Here is a 26805-nt window from a genome sequence, read left to right on the forward strand (position 1 = left end):
GAGTCAAACATAAACTAAATAATGTAAGTTGGGAAATTTGCATTAACCCTTAAACTGTCCAAACGTAGATCTACGTTTTTTCAACATTTGAAAGTACGTAAAAAAAGTAGATCTTTTTTTTTTTTTTTTTTTTTTACATTTGAAAACGTGTAAAAAAACTTTGATCTATTTTTTTTTTTCTGTTATATTTGAAAATATGTAAAAAACGTAGATCTACTTTTGGAGCACTACGCATGTGAATGTAGATCAGCTTGGACAGTTTAAGGGTTAAACAGTTTTAGGAGAATGGGTTGAAAGGAAAAGTAAATTTCATATTCAGTATTCACATATATATTCTTATTGTTTGTACCATATTTGCTGACCATTTATTTTATATATTGGAAAATTCTCTTGACACTACAAGCGATACTTTTCCTGCTGTAACATCTGACGGATACCTTTGGATTAAATCTAACACAGTACAGTATTTCATTTCCTTTCAGGGATGACAGTAAAATTAAAACTTAAAAATAGAAGTTAATAATGGCTGTTGAATATTTTTATTTTTTTCATTTTTGCAGCATCTTCGAGAAACTTATCCCCAACCCCGGGAGTCTGATTTAAGCCCTACATTATTGACATTCATGTATAATGTAGCTCTGGCACAAGCACAAGAATGCATCCTTGAAAAGAGCATGACTGATAATCGCAAACCAACTATTATAGGTAAGACCTTTTAGTCTTGTAAAATTATTTTGTATCCTGAAGACAATTTTTTTTTGCAAGCTACATGCTAAATAGGTATAACATATAGGGTAATCAAGACCACAAACATGCCATTTTTGCATTTTCAGAAATATCGTTTGATGTTTTCAATTTTATTAAATGTACTGTATTGTATTGTATTGCATATTAACAAGAACTGGATAAATGCCTACATCATTATATTAAAGAGCTGCAGGAACTGAAAATAATTTTTTATTTTGCTGCATTATGCTAAAAGAAGTTATGCTTGTAAGATATTTTGTTGAAAACAGCGTCCATGTGCTTCTTATAAAGATGTACTGTAGGAAGAAGGATAATGAAACAACACTATGAATTTCTGAATAAAGACAAATTTAAAACAATTGGAAACCTATCACTGGCTGTGAATTCATAATGAGGTGGTTCTTGTATTCCTTCAGAGTTACAACATTTATTCTGTAGAATGTTAGAAAGCATTCATTGAATGAAGAGAAACATTGTAGGAATATATGACAGCTGACACACAATGAGTTTGGAGACGAGATTTGATGGACGAAAGTGTATCCTTGACATAGTGAAGATTATATATGCAAGGCGTATAAAATATCCAGGTACATGTATAGTGTTATTAGTATCCCAGTACAATAATAATTAGTAGTAATTCATGTATAGTATTGTATATGCTAAAATAAAAATAAATATAGATTGCACCAGAGTTAATACACTGTAATATATCATTGCGAATGGTTTTTATTATGCATGGTACATATTCATTCTCTCATAATCAACATTATGAAACATTTGCAGTGGTATGGAGGATGTGTCTACTTTTTCAACCTTGCTTCCTAATAAGTTTCATCTTATTTTCTTGTAATTTGCATATTTTCAAAATAAAGCCATTTATATTAAAAATTTCTCTTGTAGCAAAAGTTGCCATGCAAGTTGTAGAATATTTGAGAGCCGCAATGAAGAGTCTCTGGTCTGGCAAGTCAACTGATGCAGTGGTTACAGAGATTGTTGGGTCAAGAAAGTTAAAGGTATGTCTAGATAATACATAAAGTAACCACTACAGTAGTGTAACTAAAAAATTAGATAGCCTAGGCTGTCTTTGAAAATGGTAGATGGCCTCTCCAGCAAGTGTATATTATTTTAGCATTGAGTATAAATTTCCTTGAATCATAAGATACCTCTTAACTATGTAAGATAGTCCAGGTGTAAAATTTTTGTTTTACTTTTTTTGTTTGGTCTTACCATATTTTGAGAACACATCAGAGGATTGAGTTGAATCTCCTAACATCACTGTACATAACTGTATTCCTTATCTCTGTGGCTATTTGGAACATATTTGGATGTGTTAGGACATAATAAAGAATGCAGTACTGATTGAGGTGGGGGAAATTGCAGATTAGATACTGTACTCACAGATATAGATATTTCTTTGTTTTATAACTAATAGTTGTACTTGACAGATGTGGCACCGGTACTGTGAATTTAAGATGACTTACCATAGTGCTGTTGCCCTGCTGTACCAAGGAATGCAAGCAGAAGAACAGCAGAAGATGGGGGAGCGACTTGCATATTATCAGGCTGCTGTTGATACTCTTAATGAGGCTTCAAAAATAGCTAAAAATCTAGAGCAACAAGAGGTAATGCAGTAATTTCTCATGTTTAGTCTTTTCTGTGATTGAGAGCAGAGTGAATTAGATGCATGAGTGTGTATAACAGTGTATTTTCAATTTTTGTTTCTATGTACAGTACTATAGTGTTTTACTTACTGTTAATATTGTACATTATTTATAGTACTGTGTGTAATTTAATTTTGTATAAAATCTTTTGTTTTAACACTTCAAGGAAGAAATGCAGATGCTCAACAAGTCATCTCAAAGCATAAGCGATGTGGAGGCTCATGAGGTTTGAATTTAAGTTTTGCACTTGCTGTACAATTTAAATTTTACATAATCGTCTGTATTTTATGTTGTGGGGAATACTTCAGAAGTTAAGCAGTTACCATAAACTTCTTTCATGATGCAGTGTATAATTTTAGTGTACAGTTATCTGCTCTTCAGTTAGTAGTGTTTAGTGAGAACAGCTTAGTAATATGGCTTGAATTGTACAGATAGTGATAGGAAGTGCCAGGTAGTCATAACTGAGATAACTGGTTTTTCTGTAGTTGCATATATATTAGTGCATTCATATATATGGTATATTTAGCTGTTGGTGAATATACAATGTTTATACTAATTAATGGCTTTGTATGTGCACTGTATATATATATATATATATATATATATATATATATATATATATATATATATATATATATATGTATATATATGTATATATATGTATATATATGTATATATATGTATATATATGTATATATATGTATATATATGTATATATATGTATATATATGTATATATATGTATATATATGTATATATATGTATATATATATGTATATATATATGTATATATATGTATATATATGTATATATATATGTATATATATGTATATATATATGTATATATATGTATATATATGTATATATATATATATATATATATATATATATATATATATATGTATATATATATATATATATATATATATTTTTTTTTTTTTTTTTTTTTTTTTTTTTTAACACACTGAGGTAAGGTGACCTGAAAAAGAAACTCTTTCACCGTCATTCAAACTATCACTTATCTTGCCAGAGGCACTCAGATACAACAGTTCAGATGTCCCTCCAAACAGCAAATATCCCTACCTTTACTTTAGAGTTCAGACATTGTACTTGCCACCTCCAGGACTGAGTCAGGCTAACTGGTGTCCCTAAACCCCTTCACAAAATGTTACCTTGCTCACATTCCAACAGTTCATCAGATCCCATGAACCACTTGCCTCCACTCATTCCTGTAGCACACTCACGCATACCTGCTGGATGTCCAAGCCCCTTGCATACAAAGCCTCCTTTATCGTAGGGGTTCTTAAATGGAGATATCGAGGGTTGAAGGTAGACACACTTGTTGGATGGTAACGATATATTGTCAGACTGTGATGATGAGAAATGGAGCCCAGCCTCTGCCTGTCCTAGCCTGTGTCAAAACGCCGACTGAGAGGGAGGCAGAGGTACGAACGTACACATGCGCATCCCGTGACGTCACACAACAGTCACAGGCCTAGGGATCTCCTATCTAAAGCACATGGATGATACTGATATGCTATACAACACAGGGATCAGCAACTATGCTGACACCTTTACCCCCCTTTCCTCCATCGTTTCCTAGGATGACACTTTCCCCATCTTCCCTCCACTACAGTTTTATAATCACTCTAAGGCCTCCTATTTTGCTCCATTATAGGATAAAATAGAGTAAGGTAGTGAGATTACAATTATTGGATAGAATGAACCAAGGGAGAGTTTCCTTCGTAATTTTGGTAACGAGGCAAAGAAGGAGTTTTAGCTCTCGTACATGCAGGTTGTGGAGGTAAATGCTAAGAGCAGCAAGATTTTAAGAGAGGTTGATGGAGGTATAATGTTTGTTTGCTTTGCTCTGCAGCTTATCACCGAGAGCTTGACTTTTTCACACGATGTGATGGGCGGAAAACTCACAGCTGCACAGAAAGAGAATGAATTTGTATATCATGAAAAGGTGCCACCAATTTCTTCCCTGCCTGAGGTGAAGGGAGCCTCTTTGGTCAAAGGTATTCCATTCAGTGTGACTGATCCCGAGGTTGCTGGGCAGGATATTTTCATCAAGCTAGTTCCCTTGGAGGCTCACCAGGCATCATCCATGTATAGGTGGGTTATAATATTGTCTTATATACAGTGAGGTTCATAGTGAAAAGTTTTGACTGTGGCTTTGTGATTGGAGGAATGATACATATTTTTTTAAGACTATGAATTATGAAGCATATAAAAATGTAGAGATTACTTCAGTAAAAAGTATCTCCATTAACTCTGAGAGCCATTGCTATTTTAACCTGCAGATTCAAGGTACTTCCAAACTAAGTACAGTGGACCCCCGGTTAACGAACTTTTTTCATTCCAGTAGTATGTTCAGGTGCCAGTACTGACCGAATTTTTTCCCATAAGGAATATTGTGAAGTAGATTAGTCCATTTCAGACCCCCAAACATACACGTACAAACGCACTTACATAAATACACTTACATAATTGGACGCATTTGGAGGTGATCGTTAAGCGGGGGTCCACTGTATATTTTATTGAAATGTGTACAAAACTGAAAAGTGTTAAAAATTTACAGTTTGCAGATTGCTCTGCATATTTAAATTATTCATTCAATAATTATTCATCCATTAATTGAAAGTACTGTAGTACCTAATTTATGTATTTAATTATTTAATTGTTTGCTATTAAAAACAGATATTTTTGTTGATACAGGCAGTCACTATTTCTTATATTGACAAGTCCACTAAGGTGCAAGGACAATTGAATGAATCATCCAAAAAGTATCTCCCTCATCTTTGTAATCTGTAACTTATCTGTTGAGCAATAAAATAATAATACAAAATTGAATCAGTTAATTTTTTTTTTCAGCTGATCACCCATGAACTGAAACTTGAAAAGCTGGATTTATAAGTTATTGAACTTCAAAGCATTGGTGTAATATCCCTTGCTTTACCCTGTTTGCTTCACTGCAAATCATTGTGGCATTTTCATTGGCTCTTTCCCCATCCCCTTCCCCACCCTCTTTAGATATGGCATCATGAATATGTATGCATCAATTACAAATGCACTTTTGCAGTGCAAATGTGTAAGAGTTGTAATAAAAATATAAATCTTAACAAAAAAAAAATTGCCTCTGATGATAGGAAGTGGTGAAAAATCTGCCTGTCACCATTATCTGACATTTAGGGAAAATCCTATGTTTTTGTTAGGTTTCATTTTTTTATTTATTTTTTTCAAAAGGTTCATTTTCAGCCTCCATAAGAACTTTCATATTTGTTAACTCTACTGGGTTAAAATATTTAAAACTAGAAATGTGTCTTGAGATTTAACCATAGCAAACTGCAGCTAATTGTTTTTTTTATACTTGCTCACAAAGTGCCTCTGTCCTCACCAGCTCCCCAGGATTATAATTCTCTCTTCTGTTTAATTGATTAATTTAATGTATAATTTTACATCGCTTTTCCTGAACCTTTGAGTAGGTCTAATAATGAGGATCTTAATCATGACGGAGGCTCATGAGGAGCATCTTAAAAATTGTCAGACAAGATGCTCTGGTGTCAAGGATGCTTCCCCCTACATTCTGAGTGGCTAAATTTTGGGAAAATGATAAATGTAACTTTAGCCTTCAAAACACTGGGTAAATTTTTTGAGACATATTTTTGTGAAAAATATAGCTTCATCGATGCTGTAAAGTACGATATGTTCTTCGCTCAGGGTCACAGATTTTGGAGAAAAAAAAAAAAAGTCTTTAATACATAATGGAAGATTTGGGGATTTCTACTGGTGCACATTCATCCATCAGCTTGTCATGTCATGCCAGTCACTATTCCAAGCTGCTGTTCACTCACATTTGAGTATGGGACTTTTGAGTTCATAGGCTTCTACAAAAATCCTAGTATGCTATAAAGGACATAATGGGAAGGAATTTAATATAAACCAAATAATATAGCAGTGTGAAATATTAAAATTTTCTTTCATGCAGTGAGGAGAAGGCAAAACTACTTCGACATATAGGCAGTTCAATCCAAGAAAAAAATGAAGAGCTGGAAACATACCTAGCATCTATGCAGTTAGACTCCCTTGCATTAGATTCTGCATCTGAAACGCTTCCTCAGGTAAGTAAGCAGTGCTTGAGATAACATTATTGAAGTGAACATTGATATCACTTGTTGGAAACTAAATTGTGACATTAGCCATGAAAATCATTCGATATACTATTGAAGCGTGAGCAAGATAACATTAACCCTTTCACTCTTGTAACCCTTGATTCTAGACTCTTTTCCTGATGGTAATGGCACCAAACAGAAAACCAAAATTTGATAGAAAACTCGTGGAATTACGCTCTAGCGAAGTTAGTGCTCTCGGCAATATTTATGCATCGCCGATTTTGCCCACTTTGAACCCTATTTTCGGCCAATTCCATTGTTGCCGTCGACAAAACTCAGATCTATTATGCTAGAACTCCATTTGTTCTATCGATTGAGTACAATAAACTGCCCATTTACTGATATCAGAAATTGGTAGTTTGGCCAATTTCATAGACGATTCAGGTAAGACCAATTTCAAAATAGGGGCCAAAATAAACAATGCAGACATTCCTAGCACTAAAATAACATTTTCTCTGTTCATTAGTCACATCTCCAGGCCCCTCTTATATTTTGCTTGCTTTCCATTTTGAATTTTTATTCACACAAAAAATAAATGATTTACTGTTATGCAGACTACTGCATTATTGTAAAAATGGTATAAATAATATCAGCGCATTTGTGAAAGTATATTAGACCCACCAGTTGACGTGTATTGGATGTGTGGTATGATTTGTTTACTCTTGAACATCGGCAAAAATCGAAAATTTGAGCTACTTTGAGCTCAATTTCAAGGTACTTTTGGTCCAAACACTATTCAAAATCATCTCGATTTTTGGTCTAAGATTAGTTAAGTGACAGACAGGAAGGTTTTATTGTTTATAGAATAAAATTACAGTATCATGTTTTCAGAACTAGTACTGCAGTGTTTCAAAGTACAGTGGAACCTCAAAAATCGAACTGCTCCCAACACAACCAATTATGTAAGTGTATTTTTGTAAGTGCTATTATAAGTGTATTTTTGAGGGTCTGAAATGGACTAATCTAATTTACATTATTCCTGATGGGAATAAATTCATTCGGTAAAGGCACTCGAACAGCCTTCTGGACCGAAGAAAGTTCGATATTTGAGGTTCCACCGTAGTTTGTATAATCAACTTGATACCTCTCTCATGTGTTTTCTGGTTCAACAGGAGCTTATTGAGTCCTGTGCAGATTTGAATGCCAGCAATGGCATAAAGAAACTTAAGGATATCATGGCCAAAATTTCCAGCTTTTACCATGATATTAATGCATCACTTGAGGACACCAAACGGCTTCTTGAGGTAGGTGAATGGATGAAAAATAAATAAGGATTTCTCAGATTTGGTGGATCATCACATGAATCGTCATTATGCTAACACATTGCGTACAGTAAAGTTCTTTAATTGTAGCATATTATTATCTGATTGAAGCAGAGAGGTCATAGGTTAGACCAGCAAAGAATATTGTATCTTGATTGTAAAACTAATTTACTCTAGGAAGAAGATGAGCGAGAGAGAGAATTCCTAGCCATGATGGGGAAGCGAGCCCCCAACATGATAATAGGTGAATTGAAGCGCGAAGCCAATAAATATCGAGAGGCTCATCAGAGTGCACAAGACAACAATACAGCACTACATAGAGCCATTACAACACACATGGCCAACCTCCAGTTACTCTCGAAGCCCCTGGAACAAGTTGCAGCAGCAATCCCTTCAGTGGCTAGTGTAGAAGGTGGGTACATTTAAACTTACCAGAAAATGTGGAAAGATGTTAAGTACAATAATGCACATTGGAGTTTGTGCTCTGAATATTGGGTTGAAGGCACATTAGCTTAATGTTGGAAAAATGTTGAATTTGAGCAATTAACCCTTAAACTGTCCAAACAGATCTACGTTCACATGCGTAGTGCTCCAAAAGTAGATCTACGTTTTTATATATATTTTCAAATATAACAAAAAAAAAAATGTAGATCAAAGTTTTGTTACACATTTTCAAATGTAAAAAAAAAAAAGGTCTACGTTTTTTTACATACTTTCAAATGTTGAAAAAACGTAGATCTACGTTTGGACAGTTTAAGGGTTAAAGAGAGCTGATGGATACAGAACATCCTCTCGTCACTTAGCGACATACTTGTTTACTGACGACTCGGACTTACAACGGGCTCTCTGACCAGTATGCATACCTAAATAATGTATATTAGAGCTGATTTCCTCTATTCTGTTTATTACAATATACAGTACATTACTGTATAAACATTTAAAAATATACCAGAAAAGTTGTAAATGGTGCAGAGGCGACATTAAAACAATATCAAAGATGGTAGACACAAACCCACTACCATTATAGTATGCTCCTTACTTAGTGACAGATTCGTTTACAAACATGGTTGTAGGAATGGAACTTTGTCGTTAAGCGAGGAGAGGCCGTATATTACGGTATTACTTTTCTGCATATTTTTAAAAAGATGGTTTATATGTTAAAACTACATTGTTTTATAGCATGGCAAATTATTGATAAGATGGGATCAAGTCCAAGTGCACTTAAATTGTGGGCATTACCTGGGGGACTTACTTGTACTTTGTGGTAGTTCACCCATCATAATTACATCAGAGAACTTCCCATCCTCTACTTTAGTAACTGACACTGCTCACACTATTTAACTTGTGGTCACCGATTTTTTTTTTTTACCCCTCTTCCTTCCCTTTATTACCCATTAATTGTAGTACACAAAGAAATTGCTAAGTAATACTGGAAGTTTTTTTTTTTTTTTTTTTCAACAAGTCGGCCGTCTCCCACCGGGGCAGGGTGACCCAAAAAAGAAAGAAAATCCCCAAAAAGAAAATACTTTCATCATCATTCAACACTTTCACCACACTCGCACATTATCACTGTTTTTGCAGAGGTGCTCAGAATGCAACAGTCTAGAAGCATACACATATAAAGATACACAACATATCCCTCCAAACTGCCAATATCCCAAACCCCTCCTTTAAAGTGCAGGCATTGTACTTCCCATTTCCAGGACTCAAGTCCGACTATATGAAAATAACCGGTTTCCCTGAATCCCTTCACTAAATATTACCCTGCTCACACTCCAACAGATCGTCAGGTCCCAAGTACCATTCGTCTCCATTCACTCCTATCTAACACGCTCACGCACTCTTGCTGGAAGTCCAAGCCCCTTGCCCACAAAACCTCCTTTACCCCCTCTCTCCAACCCTTTCGAGGACGACCCCTACCCCGCCTTCCTTCCCCTATAGATTTATATGCTTTCCATGTCATTCTACTTTGATCCATTCTCTCTAAATGACCAAACCACCTCAATAAAAATCTGTAATGCTTAACTCTCAGATCATCTAACATCAAGGTAGGGTTACATCCCTCCCCCCCCCCCATCCCTGAAAATAAAAAAAAAAACTATTCATTCAATTGCTGTCTTGCCAGAAGTATGCCGACATCACTGTTCAAATGACTCCACACTGCAGTATCCTTGCCTATCCTTTAGAATGCAGATACTACTTACCATATCCAGGACTTGATCCTGGTTAACCATTTTCCCAAAATTCCTTCATAAATGTTGCCTTCTCACACTCCAGTACCATGTCAAGTCATAAAAACCATTTCCTTGAGCTTCCTCCTCGTTGTGTAAGAATGGTATATAATACCGACAAGATGAAATTAAGACACATGTGCAACATCTGGGTATCTTTATTGTAGATGTTTTGCCATCCAGTGGCTTTATCAATACAAATTCTAGGACATAACTTGAAGACAGTAGAACTATGTACAGAAGATGAGGTAATCAGTCCCTCAACCTAGGAGTAGGTGCGAAGAGCACCATAGTCGTGGAGATTCTGAAGCAGAAGAAAGGAGCCTGGCACATAGTACATAGTTCTACTGTCTTCAAGTTATGTCCTAGAATTTGTATTGATAAAGCCACTGGATGGCGAAACGTCTACAATAAAGTTACCCAGATGTTGCACATGTGTCTTAATTTCATCTTGTCGGTATTATATACCATTCTTACACAACTTGTCAGACACTGCAACATCATGGAATCTTGATTCTGAGGACATGTACATAACCTTCACGGCTACGACAACTACTACTACAACTAACCCATCTCTTTGGGAAGGACCTACTTCCACTGGGGAATCCTGCCTACCAGTGACTATGCCCTCGTCTGCTACACCTGACGTTACTATATAAGCGCCAGGCTCCTTTCTTCTGCTTCAGAATCTCCACGACTATGGTGCTCTTCGCACCTACTCCTAGGTTGAGGGACTGATTACCTCATCTTCTGTACATAGTTCTACTGTCTTCAAGTTATGCCCTAGAATTTGTATTGATAAAGCCACTGGATGGCGAAACGTCTACAATAAAGATACCCAGATGTTGCACATGTGTCTTAATTTCAGCTTCCTCCTTGTTGCTTCAACACACCACCCGTGTTTTTCCTTTGTCTGTTCTATGGTTCACCTCATCTTTTAATGAACACATCCACCGAAAAGTCATAAATGTCTCAGTGCTGATGTTTTGTGTGTGCTATTTGAATGTACAAAAGAGATTAATAACATGACTCGTTGTTTACAGATGTACTGTACTTTTTTTTTTAACTGTACATCTCCCACCAAGGGAGGGTGATGATGTCATCCCCCATCCTCCCTTTCCCCAATCTCCATCATTCACACTATCACTGCTTTTGCAGAGGTGCACAAATATGATAATTTAGATGTCATTCTAAACATCAAATATCCCATTAAAGTGCAGGCATTGTGCTTCTCACCTCCAGGACTCAGGTCCAGCTAACCGGTTTCCCTGAATCCCTTTACAAAATATTACCCTGCTCTCATTCCAACAGCTCGTCAAGTCCCCAAAACCATTTGTTTCTACTCTTATCTAATACACTCACACTTGCCTGCTGCATGCGCCTCCTCCCTCATCCTTGCCTAGGATGACCCTTACCTCTTCTTCCCTCAACAACCCCTCAGCTCTCTGAATTGTAGTTTTAGTAACTCCACACCTAATTTCTACACTACAAATTCTCTGCATAAAATTTCCGCCACACATTGCCGCTAGACATGACATCATCGCTTCCAGCCTCCTTGCTGCAACATTCACACTCCGTGCTTCACACCCATATAAGAGTGTTGATACCACTATACTGTCATACAAATTAAATTTGTTTCTACACACAGTTCAGGGTGATCCTACTGCAAAGCAAGAAGTAAAACGTTTACTTGGCAAAGTGAGCGAAATGCAAGCCCAGCGTTCAAAGTGGGAGAGTCAGTTACGTGCTGACATTCAAGCTGATGATGTCACCAAGCAGTTGGTTACTAGCCAGGATGACATGGAGGACTTCTTTCAAAACGAACTGAAGAAACATGACAAACTGGTACATTGATTTTCTTTGGTTATCACATTGGCATGTGAATAAAGTTTTAGGACAATGATTGTTGAATGCTAATTACTTGTTATAGTTGTCAAGAGAGGCTGAGTCTTTGCTAATGTTCATTTATGTAATAGGATCAAAGCAAAAATGAAATGGCAGAATGATGGCATTTGTTTTGGCTCGTTTTAATTTTATCAGAGAACAATAATTAGGTACCATGTTATTTAGCATACATCCATGAAAGCCTTTTTTCTTGGCTGTATAAAATTTTTTGTCATTCTTGTTTTCATTGTTTCCTCTACTTATGCACTTTTTTCACTTTCTTTTCATTTTGTTTTTCTTTAGCATGTAGTGCTACCATATAGAAGTATGAAACAAGATCATTGGATTCTGCAGTGAGGAGGCTGGAAGCAGTGCGAATGTAGTGTTGGCAAGTGTTTTGTTGTATAAATATCATGTTGATGAAGAGGGTATGTGAATCTGTGGTGGAAGGTAGGAGAAAAAAAAGGTGCCCCAGGAACAGTTGGAGGGAAGGAGTACAAAAGGCTTGAGTTTTAAGGGCTTGATTAAAAAACAAAAACTGCAGTGAGGAGGCATCAAGAAGGCATTGTGTACAAAGCACTCTCCAGATCCAGCAGTTATCTGAAATACTGAAACAAGATGTGGCATCAGGATTACAGCCAAGATGATTCACTCATTTTTTGGTCAGTAATAGGAAGGAGATTAGGTTAGGTAAGGTTCGTCAGGAAACAGGGCAAGTGTCTCCTGACGTGGGCCATAGTCAGGTGATGACCCGCCATTGGAGCTTTTGGTTGTCTGACTGAAGCCTTTTGCTGGCTCACCGATCCACCCCTTTAAAAATTATGGTCATGGTTATAACCATCCATTTTTTTGGGGGTTCTTAATTGTAATTTCCTCATTCAGTAGAAAGGCAGTTAGGGAATGAGGGATGGTGAATGTGTGCTCCTTCAGATCATCTTGTCTTTGTCAAGAGTTGCCAGTGTGATAAAAATATTCTATGCTATATACCTATTTAATTTAATTATTATTTCAGGCTGATTTTGATATTTTTAATCAGCACTTTTTTTTTAGCCTAATTCTTGCTCTCATCTTATTATAGGTATCTCTACTTGAGCAAAATATGGCTGCCCAGGGAAATATCCTCCAGGCTCTCTCAGAAGCTAATGCGGCATATGCTACCACTCGCCGGCTGACGAACCAGGTTCAAGCACAAAGAACCGAAACTATTTCATCTCTGTTGGCATCATACAATGCCTATATAAATATCCTGAAAAAGGCTGAAGATGCTGAAGAATTTTATCATAAACTTGAAGGGCAGGTAAATAAGCTTGCATCTAGAGTGAAATCTGTTTGTAGAGTGCAGGACGAGGAGCGAGAAGAAGTTCTCTCAGCAAATGTTAAAAAGTTCACAGGAAGTTCTGTGGCATCTAAAGCACCAGGTGGACCAATGGTTCCTGGGCAGATTCCAAACTTGGATGCAGGTGCAAGTACAGCTAGTGGGCCAAAACTTAAAGATTTTCTACAGCACATGAAGGGTGGTGGAATGGGTGTAAGTAGTGGAATGCATTCGGGTATGACTGCTGCAAGTGTCCAGGTTCAGCCAGGAGCACCAGGTTATGTATATAGTAATCAAAGTAGTGCGTACACTAGCAGTATGCGACCTGCGCCTTTAGGCTCTGAGCAGAATGACCCATTGACTTCTTGTAGTGGGTACACAGGTAGCTACTCAAGTCAAGCCTCTGCATACCATCCTTCTGCACCCTCACCAGCACCATCTCCAGCTCCACAGTGCACAGGATCACCTTTCAAAATGCCTGTTACTGCATCACCACATCACACACCTGGTCAGTATTACCCTCAGCAGAGTGGGGCTTCTGCCTATTCGGCAAATGTAGGTGTTGCAGGATATCCTGCAGCACAGAGCTCTGCAACACCCATGCCATCTACTCAGGCTGCAAGTTATTCTAGCATTATAAATGCCCCACCCACTGCTGCCACCACAGTCAGCCAGCCCAGTAGCTATACTGCATCACAAGTTGGGAGTCAGCACCCCAGTCAGTTTGGCTATAATGTGCAATACTCCCCTTACAGCTACCAGAATGTTCCAGGAATGACTCTGACAACACCAACAGTATCCACTAGTGCTCATAGTCCTCATGGCATGCCTCAGGGATCTCCACTTCATGGTGGGGCAACTAGTGAACATAAAGCAGCATCTCGCCAACCTCAGTATGGGTATGGGCCAGGCTATTCAGTGACTTCGTCTTCGACTTTCAGTGTGAACACTGTAACTTCAGTAGCAAGTGGGAGTATTTGCAGTAGTTCTTCAGGGGGAACTGCTCAGATTTCTCAACCTTTACCTTCAGGACAAACTAATAAAGCCTCTCAAGGCTATTATGGGTACTATCCACAGCAGCAAAGTACCATTTCCACAGCATCCTCTGTTACTGCTACTGTACCTTCTGTGGTATCAACAACCCAAATAAGTACCCAGCCTCCACATCCAACCAGCACTCAGAACTATACCCAGTACCCCTACCAGTACCCACAAGCCCAGGCAAATACAGCAGTCCCTTCTGTTTATAGTCAAGCAGGAGCAAATCAGTTTGGCTATATGAGCCAGGATGGCTCATCTTATAAAGGACAAACAGCTAGCACCCAAGCAGCTGATTTATATTCTAATCAAGGTGCCACTTATTCATCAGGATCATATGTCAGTCCAATGACAGGCATATACAGCACTGGAACTTACACATCACTGCCATCCACAACAAGCAGTGCACAATCTAGTGGAAATTTGCAAACAACAAATACTGCAACATATTCATCACAAGCACCAAACCAGTGGAATGTGTATTCTAGCTATCCTCAGGCAGGCATAGTATCAAATAGCACTAGTCAGGCTGGTACTGTAAGTACGATAACTAGCATGTCTGGCGATTCAAATTCTGTGCACTCGCAGAAATATCCTTACAGTAGCGCTTCACAGTTACCCACACAGAGTATGCTGCCTGGCGTTAGCCTTATGTCACAGACCTCTAGCCAATACAATCAAACCAGGCAGTACAATCAGGGCTATAGTAAGCCAATGATGTGGGCTCAGTATGGTGATCAACAATATCAACATCCTCATCAAACACAGCAGCCCCAGCAACAGCCACAACAGCATCCTCCACATTCATTACAACAGTATTCTCAGCAGCAGCAACCACAGCAAGCATGCCAGCCACAAGCACAACAGAAACCATTAGAGCCACAGCAACCACAACAATCCCAACAGTCATCATTGCAGCCACAAAGTATACAAGGAGCTAACGTGCAAAGTGTGTCAGCAGGGGCCACTGTATCATCTGTGACTTCTGGCATCTCCAATTTGGACCTCCTTTCTGGTATAGAGTTAACCTCTCCTCCAACGTCCCAGTGGTCACCCCTTACCCCACAGCCTGCAGGCACAAGGCAGTCGGCAGAGTCAACAAAAAGTGTTGGGGGTTCCTCGACTCAGTCAGTTGCAGCCCCTGACATCACCTCTACTTCTGCTGCATCCAGCCAGTTGACACCAGCTACAGGGAGCAACTTGCCCAATGTTGTGTCAAGTGTAAGTCTTCTAGACTAAGTTTTTTAAAATGCATTATTATTGTTTGCTGTAATGTTAGACTATAAGGGTTTAAAATTTTATGGCAATGTAAGGATTGTTTAAATATAAAAATCAATTTAATTCTAAGAATTTTATGAAACTTTTATAAGTGGGTTAATATTTAGTTAATTCAGTTAAAAATATATTTAAACATCTTTATTCTGTTTGTCCCAAGAGAGAGAAGCTAGTGAATCTACATGTGCACCAAATGCACTTTTCAGCTTTCATCTTTTATTCAGCTGTGGGACACTACATTCACCTTTCATGTAGTGAACAAGTTTAGTTGTGAATCTCAGATGTTTGGAAGTGTGTTGAAATGAATTTTAATCAAATAATACTCTGCAAGGGCAAAATAATTTTAGGAATGTACCTGGAGACTACTCTGTGTAGGTATGTGTGGGTAAGTGTGGATAACATTGCCACCTATTGCAATTTGGATGAAGGAGAAAACAAGGAAACTGGGAATTGTAAATGCTGGAGTGAGCTGAACAGGTAAAGTAAAGCAACGGTATAATAATAGGGTTGCAAAGAGGATCTGCTAGTATAGACAGTACTAGTGAAATCAGCACTGGTGAGGCAAGCAGTTTAAGAGTGGAAGGTGGAGGAAAATACTGATGCTGTGTTGTCATACTTGTTAAATATACACATTTAAACAGGAAAAACAAGCCATTGCAATTATTGAAGATATACCTTATTCTAGGAAAGGAAGAACATTTTAATTTCCTTAATTCACAGAGTTATAGTAGTACAAGTAGCCGTAGCACTATATCAAAGTTAGGATCATGCCCAGACATGACAAAAAGGTGTCTATAATAAAGTGTGTCTTGGAGGAAGTTATCACTGAATTTGTTTGAGGAAAATGTATCATAACAAGTTTATATTTTCGTATGTATTGTACATATAGAGTACATTAATATTAAAGATTTTAAAGTTTTATCTTTGTTTTTCTTCAGTAAAGAATTTCAGTATCAGTGAATTCAAGAAAATGTAGCACTATATTTAAAGCATATTACAAAGTTAAAATGCACACCATTAATAACTAAATAATCTCACTTTAAATGTAGATAAGGAGTACAAGAAATTACAAGCTGTTGGTGTTTTCAAAAATTTATTGTAAGGATTAACTATTTTTCTAGCATGGAAAACTGGAGGATTTGACAGTCTTTATGATGCTGTGTCAGATTTACTGATGCTGTACCATGAACTTTTGTTTATAGACATAAAAGTTGCATGATTCCTAGAGTACAATATGCTAACTAATGATTAGCACAAAGCATTAGTGTAGTATATAGTTTTGGAGATTGAAGTTTATCTTGTATAACTTTAAATCTATCTCAACTTCAAACTGTTTTAATTATATGTAATTATTTTTTTTAATTAGGCAGCATCATCTCAACATAATTTAATCTCATTTCTCTCCTTACTAATGCTTTCCTTTCTCTGGGAGTTCCCTTGTCTTGAGGTAGCAGCTTCATACTGAATTTTCCACTGAAAGGCAAGTGCCTTCAGGTGTTCAGACCTTGAAATATATTGCAAAGTTTCTGCTGTTGGTTTATTCATAAAAAAACAGAAAACAAAACAAAAAAAGCTTAAAATGGGTGTCGTACAATGACTTGCTCAATGGTGTTGGTTCTGTGGCTTGGATGTGACAAAAAATTATATCACTGGTTGTGATGCTGGGTACAGTTGGAGGGCAGCTGATGGTCCTTACAGGTGGTCACAGCAACAGCTAATGCTGGCTTTTTGGGCCTAAATTTAATATGTATTTGGAAAGATTTTTTTTATTTCCTAAAATTTGTTAATAATTCGCATATAATAATACAGGACAAAAATTGATCCCTTCTTTGGGTCCCCCTTCCTAGGTGGAAAGTGGCTGATGTGTTAATTTTTTTTTTTATATGAAAATTTTTTGGCACAATTGCATGTAATTATTGTAAATTCTCCTTACAATTTTCTCACAAGATTCATTTTGCAGTTGTCATTTTCTTTAATTCTCAAAAAATGTTTAAAATCTCCTGCTGCTACATGATGCAATGGCAGCTTTGGGTAAATGTTTGTCCAAATACATAATTTGCATTTTAAATGCCTGAAACTTCATTATTTTTCCCCAGTTATAATTCAGTTACCTGTACAGTAGAGGTAAATCTGGTCTTGCCTGTTTCTGCACTTTTGTTTTAACACATTGGCCATTGACCACCAAGGTAAGGATTCTCATCTTCCCCAAAAAGAAAATGCATCCATCACTCATTCAATAGCTGTCTTGCAAAAGTGTGGCAATGCCAGAGTTCAAATGACCTCAACTGCAATATCCCTTCACCTTCCTCAGAGTACAGGTACTGTACTTCCCACCTCCAGGACTCGTCCAGCTAACTGGTTTCCCACAATCCCTTCATAAATGTTACCCTGCTTACACCCAAACAACATATCTAGCCATTAAAATAACTTGTCTCCACTCTGATCTAATATGTTCACTGCCTGCTGGATGCTCAAGCCATTAGCATTCAAAACAACCTATACCCCCTCTCCCTCCAACCTGTCTGAAACGACTCCAGCTCCTCCTTCCTTCCACCTGTAATTTGTGCACACTTTTGGTCATCCCATTCTGCTCCATCCTAATTGCTCAAAATTACCACAAACCCTCCCCAGGCCTCTGAATTATACACTAGCCCTGGTAATTCCACACAATCTTCTAACTTCTATGCTCTGAATTCTCTGCTAAAGTTATACTATACATCACTCTCATATGTGACATTTCCACTGCCTCCAACCTCTTCCTTGCTATAAAACTTTAAGCTCATGCCTCACACCCATATAAGTGTCAGTACTTCAATAGTCTATTCCCTTTTTAACTCCATAGATAGTTGTTCGTCTCCACAGATGCCTACACATCCCCGTTTTTTTTCCCATCGACTATTTTTCGGTTTCCCTAGTCTCTCAAAGACCCATCTGCCTACAAGTTCACTCCCAAGTATCTGAATATACTTACTGTGAAACTCGTTCCAGTATTGTTCCAGTCACGGTATTGTGCCTTTTTTGTTATTTGTGAAACTCTTCCTTCATACTACCTCCAGTCTGATATACAATATTTCATTGCATAAATTTTTTGTTACTCATTACATTGCTTTTTTTTTTTTCTCACTTTTAATTTCCTTTTACATACCCTCCCAAATTCATCCACCAACCATTGCATATTTTCTTGGGAATCTCCCACAAGAACTGTCACTGGGAAAGAGCAACTGTAGCAACTCCCACTTTGTATCAAATTCATGAATGTTGTTGATAAAAATGTAAGGCTGGCTTTGAATTTTCACTGATGAACATTCCTCGCCTAATTCTTCTATTCTCGTGTTTCACTCAGAAAGTATCCACAGTATCTACAACTGCAGTTTGTAGTTGTCGATACTGTATTACCAATATCTGAGCCTGTCTCAATCTTATTAGGAATGGCTCCATACCCAAACCCACCGTATTATTTGTCTCACCAACTCTCAGGAGTAGTTTTTATTAAAGTCTTGCTTTCTGAGCTACTTGTATATTTAATTTTGTGTTTTAAGTAATTTTAAAGTCACAATACAATGAACTAAAAACCTACACTCTCTAGACCAAGATTTTGCCATTTTCTTAACATCTGCAAATGCAATAATATCAGTCAGCTCTAATGAATTAATCTCGACAAAAGTTTATAGTAATTTTTGCTGAGTGTTAGTTATAGTTTTTCAACTATTTAATGAATATTAATACATGTTCACATAGTTGAACCTCTAAATTTGCTGGTTAGGCTATACAAGGTCGTGGCAGATTCAGAATCTGAAAATCACTAATCTGTCTGAAATGAATTTATTTCAGATATAGCTTTTTTTTTTTCTTCAGAGAAAATCCATAACCTCATTAATATGGTCATAAGGAAGAATGTCTACAAAGAAGTGAGAAAAATCCATTTTGAATGAAATCTTATGGTTTTCAGTTTGTGCCAAACAAAAACTACACCACAAAGAGTTCACCAGAGAGTTTAGTGGAAATCTTAAACAATTGAGGAATAAACCAAACCACGGGCGGGATTGAACCGCGGGTTCAGTCCCGCCCATGGTATGGTTTGTTTGCAATCGTGTCATTACGATTTCGTGAGTCAATTGAGGAATGTCAATTTGGAAGACTGTGAATTTAGGGGTACTACTGTACATTGATTAGGATTCACAATACACTGCACACTATAAATGTAAAGTAAGGCAAAGTTAAGTAACAAAGATAATGTGCCTCAGTGGCAAAAAATATTAAATATACCAGAACAAGTAGTGTGCACATTCCTCAAGACTTAACCTGTTTTGGTTGATCTCTGAAAGTGGCAGTTTCTTGAGCATAGTTACTTAAGAGTTTGCTGAAATACCTTGTGTATTTTTGTCTTCGAAACTTTAATGTATCACATAAGGCTTTTAAGTTCTGTGTAAGGATATACAGTACAGCATTAGACATTTTATAATTATAAGATGCCTGTAAAATGTGTAACACTCTATTTGTAATGTTTAATTAGTGCAGTTATCACTGTCTGATTTTTTAAGTTTGATCTCTTGATACTAAATAATATTTTTTTTATAGTTTGAAAGTTGTACATACTGACGGGAATCAAAATTATTTACCTTATTTTCAGTAGAGCCCATTACCAATAAATGATTTAAAATAACTTAAGTTTTTGCTTTCACTCTACATTTGCAGAAAATGAGTTGTATTGCTTTAGGTGGGCAAGTCATTTGATCTGAGGAATTGAAGCTATTCTTCCTTTTCTTGGCTCAAACCTGATTGCCTCCCATTCCCCAGGTGTTATTTGGCCACAGATTTAGCAATTCCTAGTGGATATAATAATGTTGTATTACCAGTATGAAGTTGGTTTCCTAACAAGTCTTTCATTTTTGTTTAGTTACTCTGGTAGATTTATTACTGTGGGCAAACACTACCAGGTGATAACTCAAATGTGAAAGAGAGGAACACTGATGAAAAATGAAGAAAAGTTAAAACAGGAGGTAGAATAAACAGAGTTGTTTGAAAGTTTGTAGGAAGACTCACCAGTAAATATAGCTGTAATAAATGTCTTAAAAAATTTTCCATTAATAATAATAATAAATGAGCAATATTGAAAGTAATTTATGCTGACTTAGTCTTAGCAGTATCTGGATGGGTGATCTTAGCTGTTTAATGTTCTCTCATTTCAAGTTTTTCTAAATTATGTCAATTATTTTTAATTACATTGCTGAAATATTCATTTTTTTGTTTTACTGAACATTTCAGATGACAATGTTTCTCTTCCTTTTTCTTGTACATATTTCATTGGTAAATGATTGGAATTCCTCTTGCTGTTTCTATTTCTTGTACATAGATCATTGGTAAATGATTTAAATAACTTTTTGCAGCTTATTTTCTTCACCTGCAAACACTTTTATTTTGAGTATAGAGAGCTAAAAAATGCATATGTCTAGCAACTTATTTATGGATCATTGGGTAGGGTCGATGTTCAGTTTCTGGAAAGCTGGTTAAAGACTGGTGAATGCGTTTCCTGCATTAGGTTGCTCTACTTTGTTGGGAAGTGACCTGTGTGTTGTGGTGAATGTTTACAGAAACTTTAAAAAAAAAAATTAAGCTGAAGGAAAAGGAAATAGATTGGTGGATAATTACACATTTTATGACAGAAAAATATCAGCCTTGTTGAAACCTTGGTTTCACATTTTATGATTTCTTTATTTAGTACTACTGTAATGCATAATGCCTTACTTTCATAACTAACTTTAGAAACTGCTTTCAAAATGATTAGCATGTTCTTCACCTTAATATCTTTTATGCCATAAAAGTTTTTGTGACTAAGTGAGGTATGTCCTTGCAGAATACTGCTGCCTTAAACACTGCCACAAACACCTCGGCCACGATCTCGTCCAGCATCCTTGATCTCACCGTTTTGGCTAAGGTATTAATATGCATATGCTGAACTCGACACTTCAGTGCACTCTGCATTGTGTATATTGAAATGAAGTATGTAGTGCATTCAGCATTTTCCTTCTAACAAAGGATAGACTGTGGAAGAGTCTTGATTTGCTTGATTTCTTTGTCTACTTGTTCATTTAGTAGTATCTATGTATAGTGTATTTGTGCCAACTCTGCAAGATGCCTGGGGTAGGTAAAACAATTTTAAGAGAAAACTTACAAATTTTTTTGTGCTTAGTATTGAAGCCAAGAACATTAGAAAATGGAAAATGAATGCAGTACTGAATATTTAGTAATTGAGGACTGAATTCATAGAAGCATCGGTGAGATATCGAAGGATGGAGAGAATACTTAAAAAAAGAAAAAAAAAATTGGGTTTGGAATTGAACTATTTTTAGTTCGTGTATCATCATAGATTGCATTTCATAGTGCTACACGCGTGGATCATTCAGCACATGAATTAGCAAAGTCAAGTCCTCTGTCTCCAAATTGCAGCTCAGTCTCTGATTAGTTACTGTAATTGCTCATCATATAAATTGTAAAAAAAAAGTTTACAATGGTTGGAAGTGTTTACTTTCCCAACTTTTGTATTGATGGAGCTCTAGCTAAGGCTCTTAGACCCTGTCTTTAATCACAGTACCATGGCTGAAACTGTTAACAAGCTCACAGTTTTAAGTGAAAACTGTTGGTTTCAGTCCATCTTGGACTTGTCAAATTGAGAGTTTGTAATTATCCAAGATGGACTGAGTCATCCACTTTTTGTTCGTACTTATGGTGTGCATCTCTTAGCAAATTATGGGTTTGGTGCAATTTATCCCTTTCCCACACTTGAACAAAAGGTTACCATCCCACAACCTACCCTGCATATGTTTGTATTAACTTCTCTTTCACTGCTGCCAAACCCCATCTTTAATGTAGACTTTCCATAGCATCTTAACTGTAGCCAACTTATTACGTCAATCATGGACTTGCCTCTCATACTACTATCCTCTGTCAGCACCCCTTTGCCATATATCACTGAATGACCCATATGGGTTTAGCACTTAACAGTAATAATGACTAAAAATGGGGTTGAATTATGTTGTAATGAAAATGTGTATTGATAATTAATAGGGATGGTGGAAGAGGATTTGATTTACTGTTATTGCTGCCATTGATGCTGCTGCCTTAACTGCCACTGCTGCTACTGCTTATACAACCACTAATACTATATCTTGAGTGGTTTATCATCATCCAGTTGCCCTGGGTAGTCAATGAAATAATGACAGGATTCCTGTAGTCAGTACCAGCCTGCCCTTTCATTTTCTTGAATGGTTTTGCATTTGCAAAGTGCTTGTCCAGCTATTGTTTAAAGCTAAAAGTTCATTTTGTTTTTTCTCTTGGCAGTTTCATAACTTATACCAGTGTAATTTTACTCAGACAAGTTATTCCCATTTGTGTTGCATCTCTTGCCTCTTGAGGCTTTTTGCCTTTCTTTTTCATTATTGAGCTGCTTTCCTCAAACAGTTCATATCATAGTCAATTTGTTTGCTCTGAATGGGGCCACTTCCTTTTGTTTCTTCAAGGAAATTAAGTTGAGCTCTTTGACTGTTTCTTCATAGTTTGTTCTTAAGCAAGATGAAACCCTTTTTATTTTGCCCTGAGCTATGGGAACCAAGTAATCAACCTCTACACTGCTACCAAGCTGAATGCCATCTGTTATCAATGTTTACCTTTGTTTTCAGGGGGAGCTTTTAGTCCTTCCTTGTTTAAGAGCCTGTAAGTGGAGTCTGATGTCCCTACTTCACAGAATTGACATGGTACTCATTCTCTTTGCTACTTTGTTTCCTTGAGTGTTTGATTTGTAAAATTCCCAGATGTTAGTATGTCTGATACTTTAACCTCCCTCCTTATTGCAGTCCATTAATCTCAGCCAAGAGTGCTGAGGGATCTCAAAGTCCCAGTGCTCTGTATGTTAAAACATTTTTTTACCTTTCCAGAGGCTTCCTTCTTTGCTCTAGACTTGCTCTTGACCATTTTTAATTGCACGGATTTACTAGCTGCAAACACTGATGGCTTGAAGTTCTCTGCAGGTGTAAGCTATATTTGCAGTCTTTCCCAATTATACTTATCAAGGGTATTTATTGCAGTATTTTCCCTGCTGAGCTGTATGCTGTATTTGCAGAGGCCATCCATATTGCTACAATGTTGACTTCGTCTTATTTTTTATACTTCCTACAATTGAAATATTATCTTCAGTCTTCACATTCTTTTGTGTTTAGTGTTGGCTTCTTCACATCTTAAATCTTAAGTACTATAGTCTCAAGTGTATGTTTGCTATGCCTCTTGTCATTCTTGCATTCCAAATATTGCACCTTCAGATTCTTATGAGGTGTTTGGCAGTTTCAGACCCATCTTTTATAGACAGTTTCCCATTTCAGATTTGCCTGATTTTGTCTTGGCTTTTGTGAGATACTTACATCTTTGCAGCATAAGTCCTTTATTTGAAATAAATTGTATGTACACTAGCACTGCATATCTAGTTCATTATCATTTCTCAGCATTTCTAAATTTTACTCTTTCACTGAATGCCAAAAATGGTAAAAAAGTAAAGTATGTAGATTTTTTTTTTAACACTCCGGCCATCTTCCACCGAGGCAGGATGATCCAAAAAAGAAAAATACTTTAACCATCATTCAACACTTACACCATCATTCACACATAATCACTGTCTTTGCAGAGGCATGCAGACATGGCAGTTCAGGTGTCAATCTTGGTTAAATTCTTTCATTCCATTCCATGAAGTAACAGATTTGAACTTGTGGTGTGAAATTTCCAGCCCAGCACATTCTTCACTGGCTAACAGTGGATAAGTTGCCTTAGTGTTTGTCTGCTACACACCTTTCACACTTGTTCGGTTTGTCTACTGAACCCTTATTTTTTTTAAAATTTGAAATATGGTACCATAGCTAATATATGTTAAGCGCATTTATCTTAGATCATTGTGTACCAGTACATGTACTTCAGCACCCTTTTAGGATATGTCCTTAGTGATATCTTCTGAATAATGCATGGCTGGAAATTTAAAAAAATCCACAAAATGTCATATTAGTTGTACTTGTGTCCTTTTACCTGACATATTGTCAGTAATTCTACCAGCATTATTACAATATAGTAGTAGTGGTAAAGGCTACCTCTGTAGTCCAGGGAGGATAGTTCTGTACATTCATGAACCACCTCAGGCCAGTCGTGCACAAAAATTTAATGCTAATTTTTATCAAGGACTTAAGGCTGCTTCTTGTAGGGTACAAAGGGGGATATATATATGTCTGTCTCATAAATATGCAAGATTACAGGTACGTCTTGCTACTTCTACTTACACTTAGGTCACACTACACATACATGTACACGTTTATTTATACACACTCATCTGAGTTTTCTTTGATTTTATCTTAATAGTTCTTGGTCTTATAACTTTTCCTTTTATATCCATGGGGAAGTGGAATAAGAATCTTTCCTCCGTAAGCCATGCGTGTTGTAAAAGTCAACTAAAATGCCGGGAACAATGGGCTAGTAACCCCTTTTCCTGTAAAGATTACTAAAAAGAATAAGAAGAAAATTGTCAAAGTGGGAAGTCTGAATGTGCGTGGATGTTGTGCAAATGATAAGAAAGAGATGATTGTGGATGTTATGAATGAGAAGAAACTGGATGTCCTGGCTTTAAGTGAAACAAAGCTGAAGGGGGTGGGAGAGTTTCAATGGAGAGGAATAAATGGGATTAGGTCAGGGGTTTCAAATAGAGTTAGAGCTAAAGAAGGAGTAGCAATAATGTTGAAGGATAAGCTATGGCAGGAAAAGAGGGACTACAAATGCATAAATTCAAGGATTATGTGGAGTAAAATAAAGATTGGATGTGAAAAGTGGGTTATAGTAAGCGTGTATGCACCTGGAGAAGAGAGAAGTGTAGAGGAGAGAGAGAGATTCTGGGAAATGTTGAGTGAATGCGTGGGGAGTTTTGAATCAAGTGTGAGAGTAATGGTGGTTGGGGATTTCAATGCTAAAGTGGGTAAAAATGTTATGGAGGGAGTAGTAGGTAAATTTGGGGTGCCAGGGGTAAATGTAAATGGGGAACCTTTAATTGAGCTATGTGTAGAAAGAAATTTGGTAATAAGTAATACATATTTTATGAAAAAGAGGATAAATAAATATACAAGGTATGATGTAGCACGTAATGAAAGTAGTTTGTTAGATTATGTATTGGTGGATAAAAGGTTGATGGGTAGGCTCCAGGATGTACATGTTTATAGAGGGGCAACTGATATATCGGATCATTATTTAGTTGTAGCTACAGTTAGAGTAAGAAGTAGATGGGAAAAGAGGAAGGTGGCAACAACAAGTAAGAGGGAGGTGAAAGTGTATAAACTAAGGGAGGAGAAAGTTCGGGCGAGATATAAGCGACTATTGGCAGAAAGGTGGGCTAGTGCAAAGATGAGTAGTGGGGGGGTTGAAGAGGGTTGGAATAGTTTTAAAAATGCAGTATTAGAATGTGGGGCAGAAGTTTGTGGTTATAGGAGGGTGGGGGCAGGAGGAAAGAGGAGTGATTGGTGGAATGATGAAGTAAAGGGTGTGATAAAAGAGGAAAAGGTAGCTTACGAGAGGTTTTTACAAAGCAGAAGTGTTATAAGAAGAGCAGAGTATATGGAGAGTAAAAGAAAGGTGAAGAGAGTGGTGAGAGAGTGCAAAAGGAGAGCAGATGAAAGAGTGGGAGAGGCACTGTCAAGAAATTTTAATGAAAATAAGAAAAAAATTTGGAGTGAGTTAAACAAGTTAAGAAAGCCTAGGGAAAGTATGGATTTGTCCGTTAAAAACAGAGTAGGGGAGTTAGTAGATGGGGAGAGGGAGGTATTAGGTAGATGGCGAGAATATTTTGAGGAACTTTTAAATGTTGAGGAAGAAAGGGAGGCGGTAATTTCATGCACTGGCCAGGGAGGTATACCATCTTTTAGGAGTGAAGAAGAGCAAAATGTAAGTGTGGTGGAGGTACGTGAGGCATTACGTAGAAGCAGCTGGAACTGATGGGATCATGACAGAAATGTTAAAAGCAAGGGGGGATATAGTGTTGGAGTGGTTGGTACTTTTGTTTAATAAATGTATGAAAGAGGGGAAGGTACCTAGGGATTGGCGGAGACTATGTATAGTCCCTTTATATAAAGGGAAAGGGGACAAAAGAGATTGTAAAAATTATAGAGGAATAAGTTTACTGAGTATACCAGGAAAAGTATACGGT

At 37.0% G+C, this 26805-nt stretch overlaps 1 protein-coding gene across 5 annotated transcripts in view; it reads left to right on the top strand.

Moving 5' to 3' along the window:
• Positions 1-26805, top strand: part of mop (tyrosine-protein phosphatase non-receptor type protein myopic) — a 54551-nt gene that overhangs the window by 7268 nt on the left and 20478 nt on the right. For 3 of the 5 annotated variants that reach the window (XM_053782343.2, XM_053782346.2, XM_070092036.1), the window contains exons 4-14: positions 561-705; positions 1648-1760; positions 2193-2369; positions 2575-2634; positions 4284-4525; positions 6399-6531; positions 7695-7826; positions 8022-8256; positions 11724-11920; positions 13038-15533; positions 21442-21522. In XM_053782343.2, coding sequence (XP_053638318.2) covers positions 561-705; positions 1648-1760; positions 2193-2369; positions 2575-2634; positions 4284-4525; positions 6399-6531; positions 7695-7826; positions 8022-8256; positions 11724-11920; positions 13038-15533; positions 21442-21522 — 4011 coding nt within the window. The remainder of the gene's footprint in view (positions 1-560; positions 706-1647; positions 1761-2192; positions 2370-2574; positions 2635-4283; positions 4526-6398; positions 6532-7694; positions 7827-8021; positions 8257-11723; positions 11921-13037; positions 15534-21441; positions 21523-26805) is intronic. The other 2 variants (XM_053782344.2, XM_053782345.2) reach the window with 2 other exon arrangements.

Source organism: Cherax quadricarinatus, chromosome 38, assembly GCF_038502225.1.
Source record: "Cherax quadricarinatus isolate ZL_2023a chromosome 38, ASM3850222v1, whole genome shotgun sequence".
Classification (NCBI taxonomy): domain Eukaryota; kingdom Metazoa; phylum Arthropoda; class Malacostraca; order Decapoda; family Parastacidae; genus Cherax; species Cherax quadricarinatus.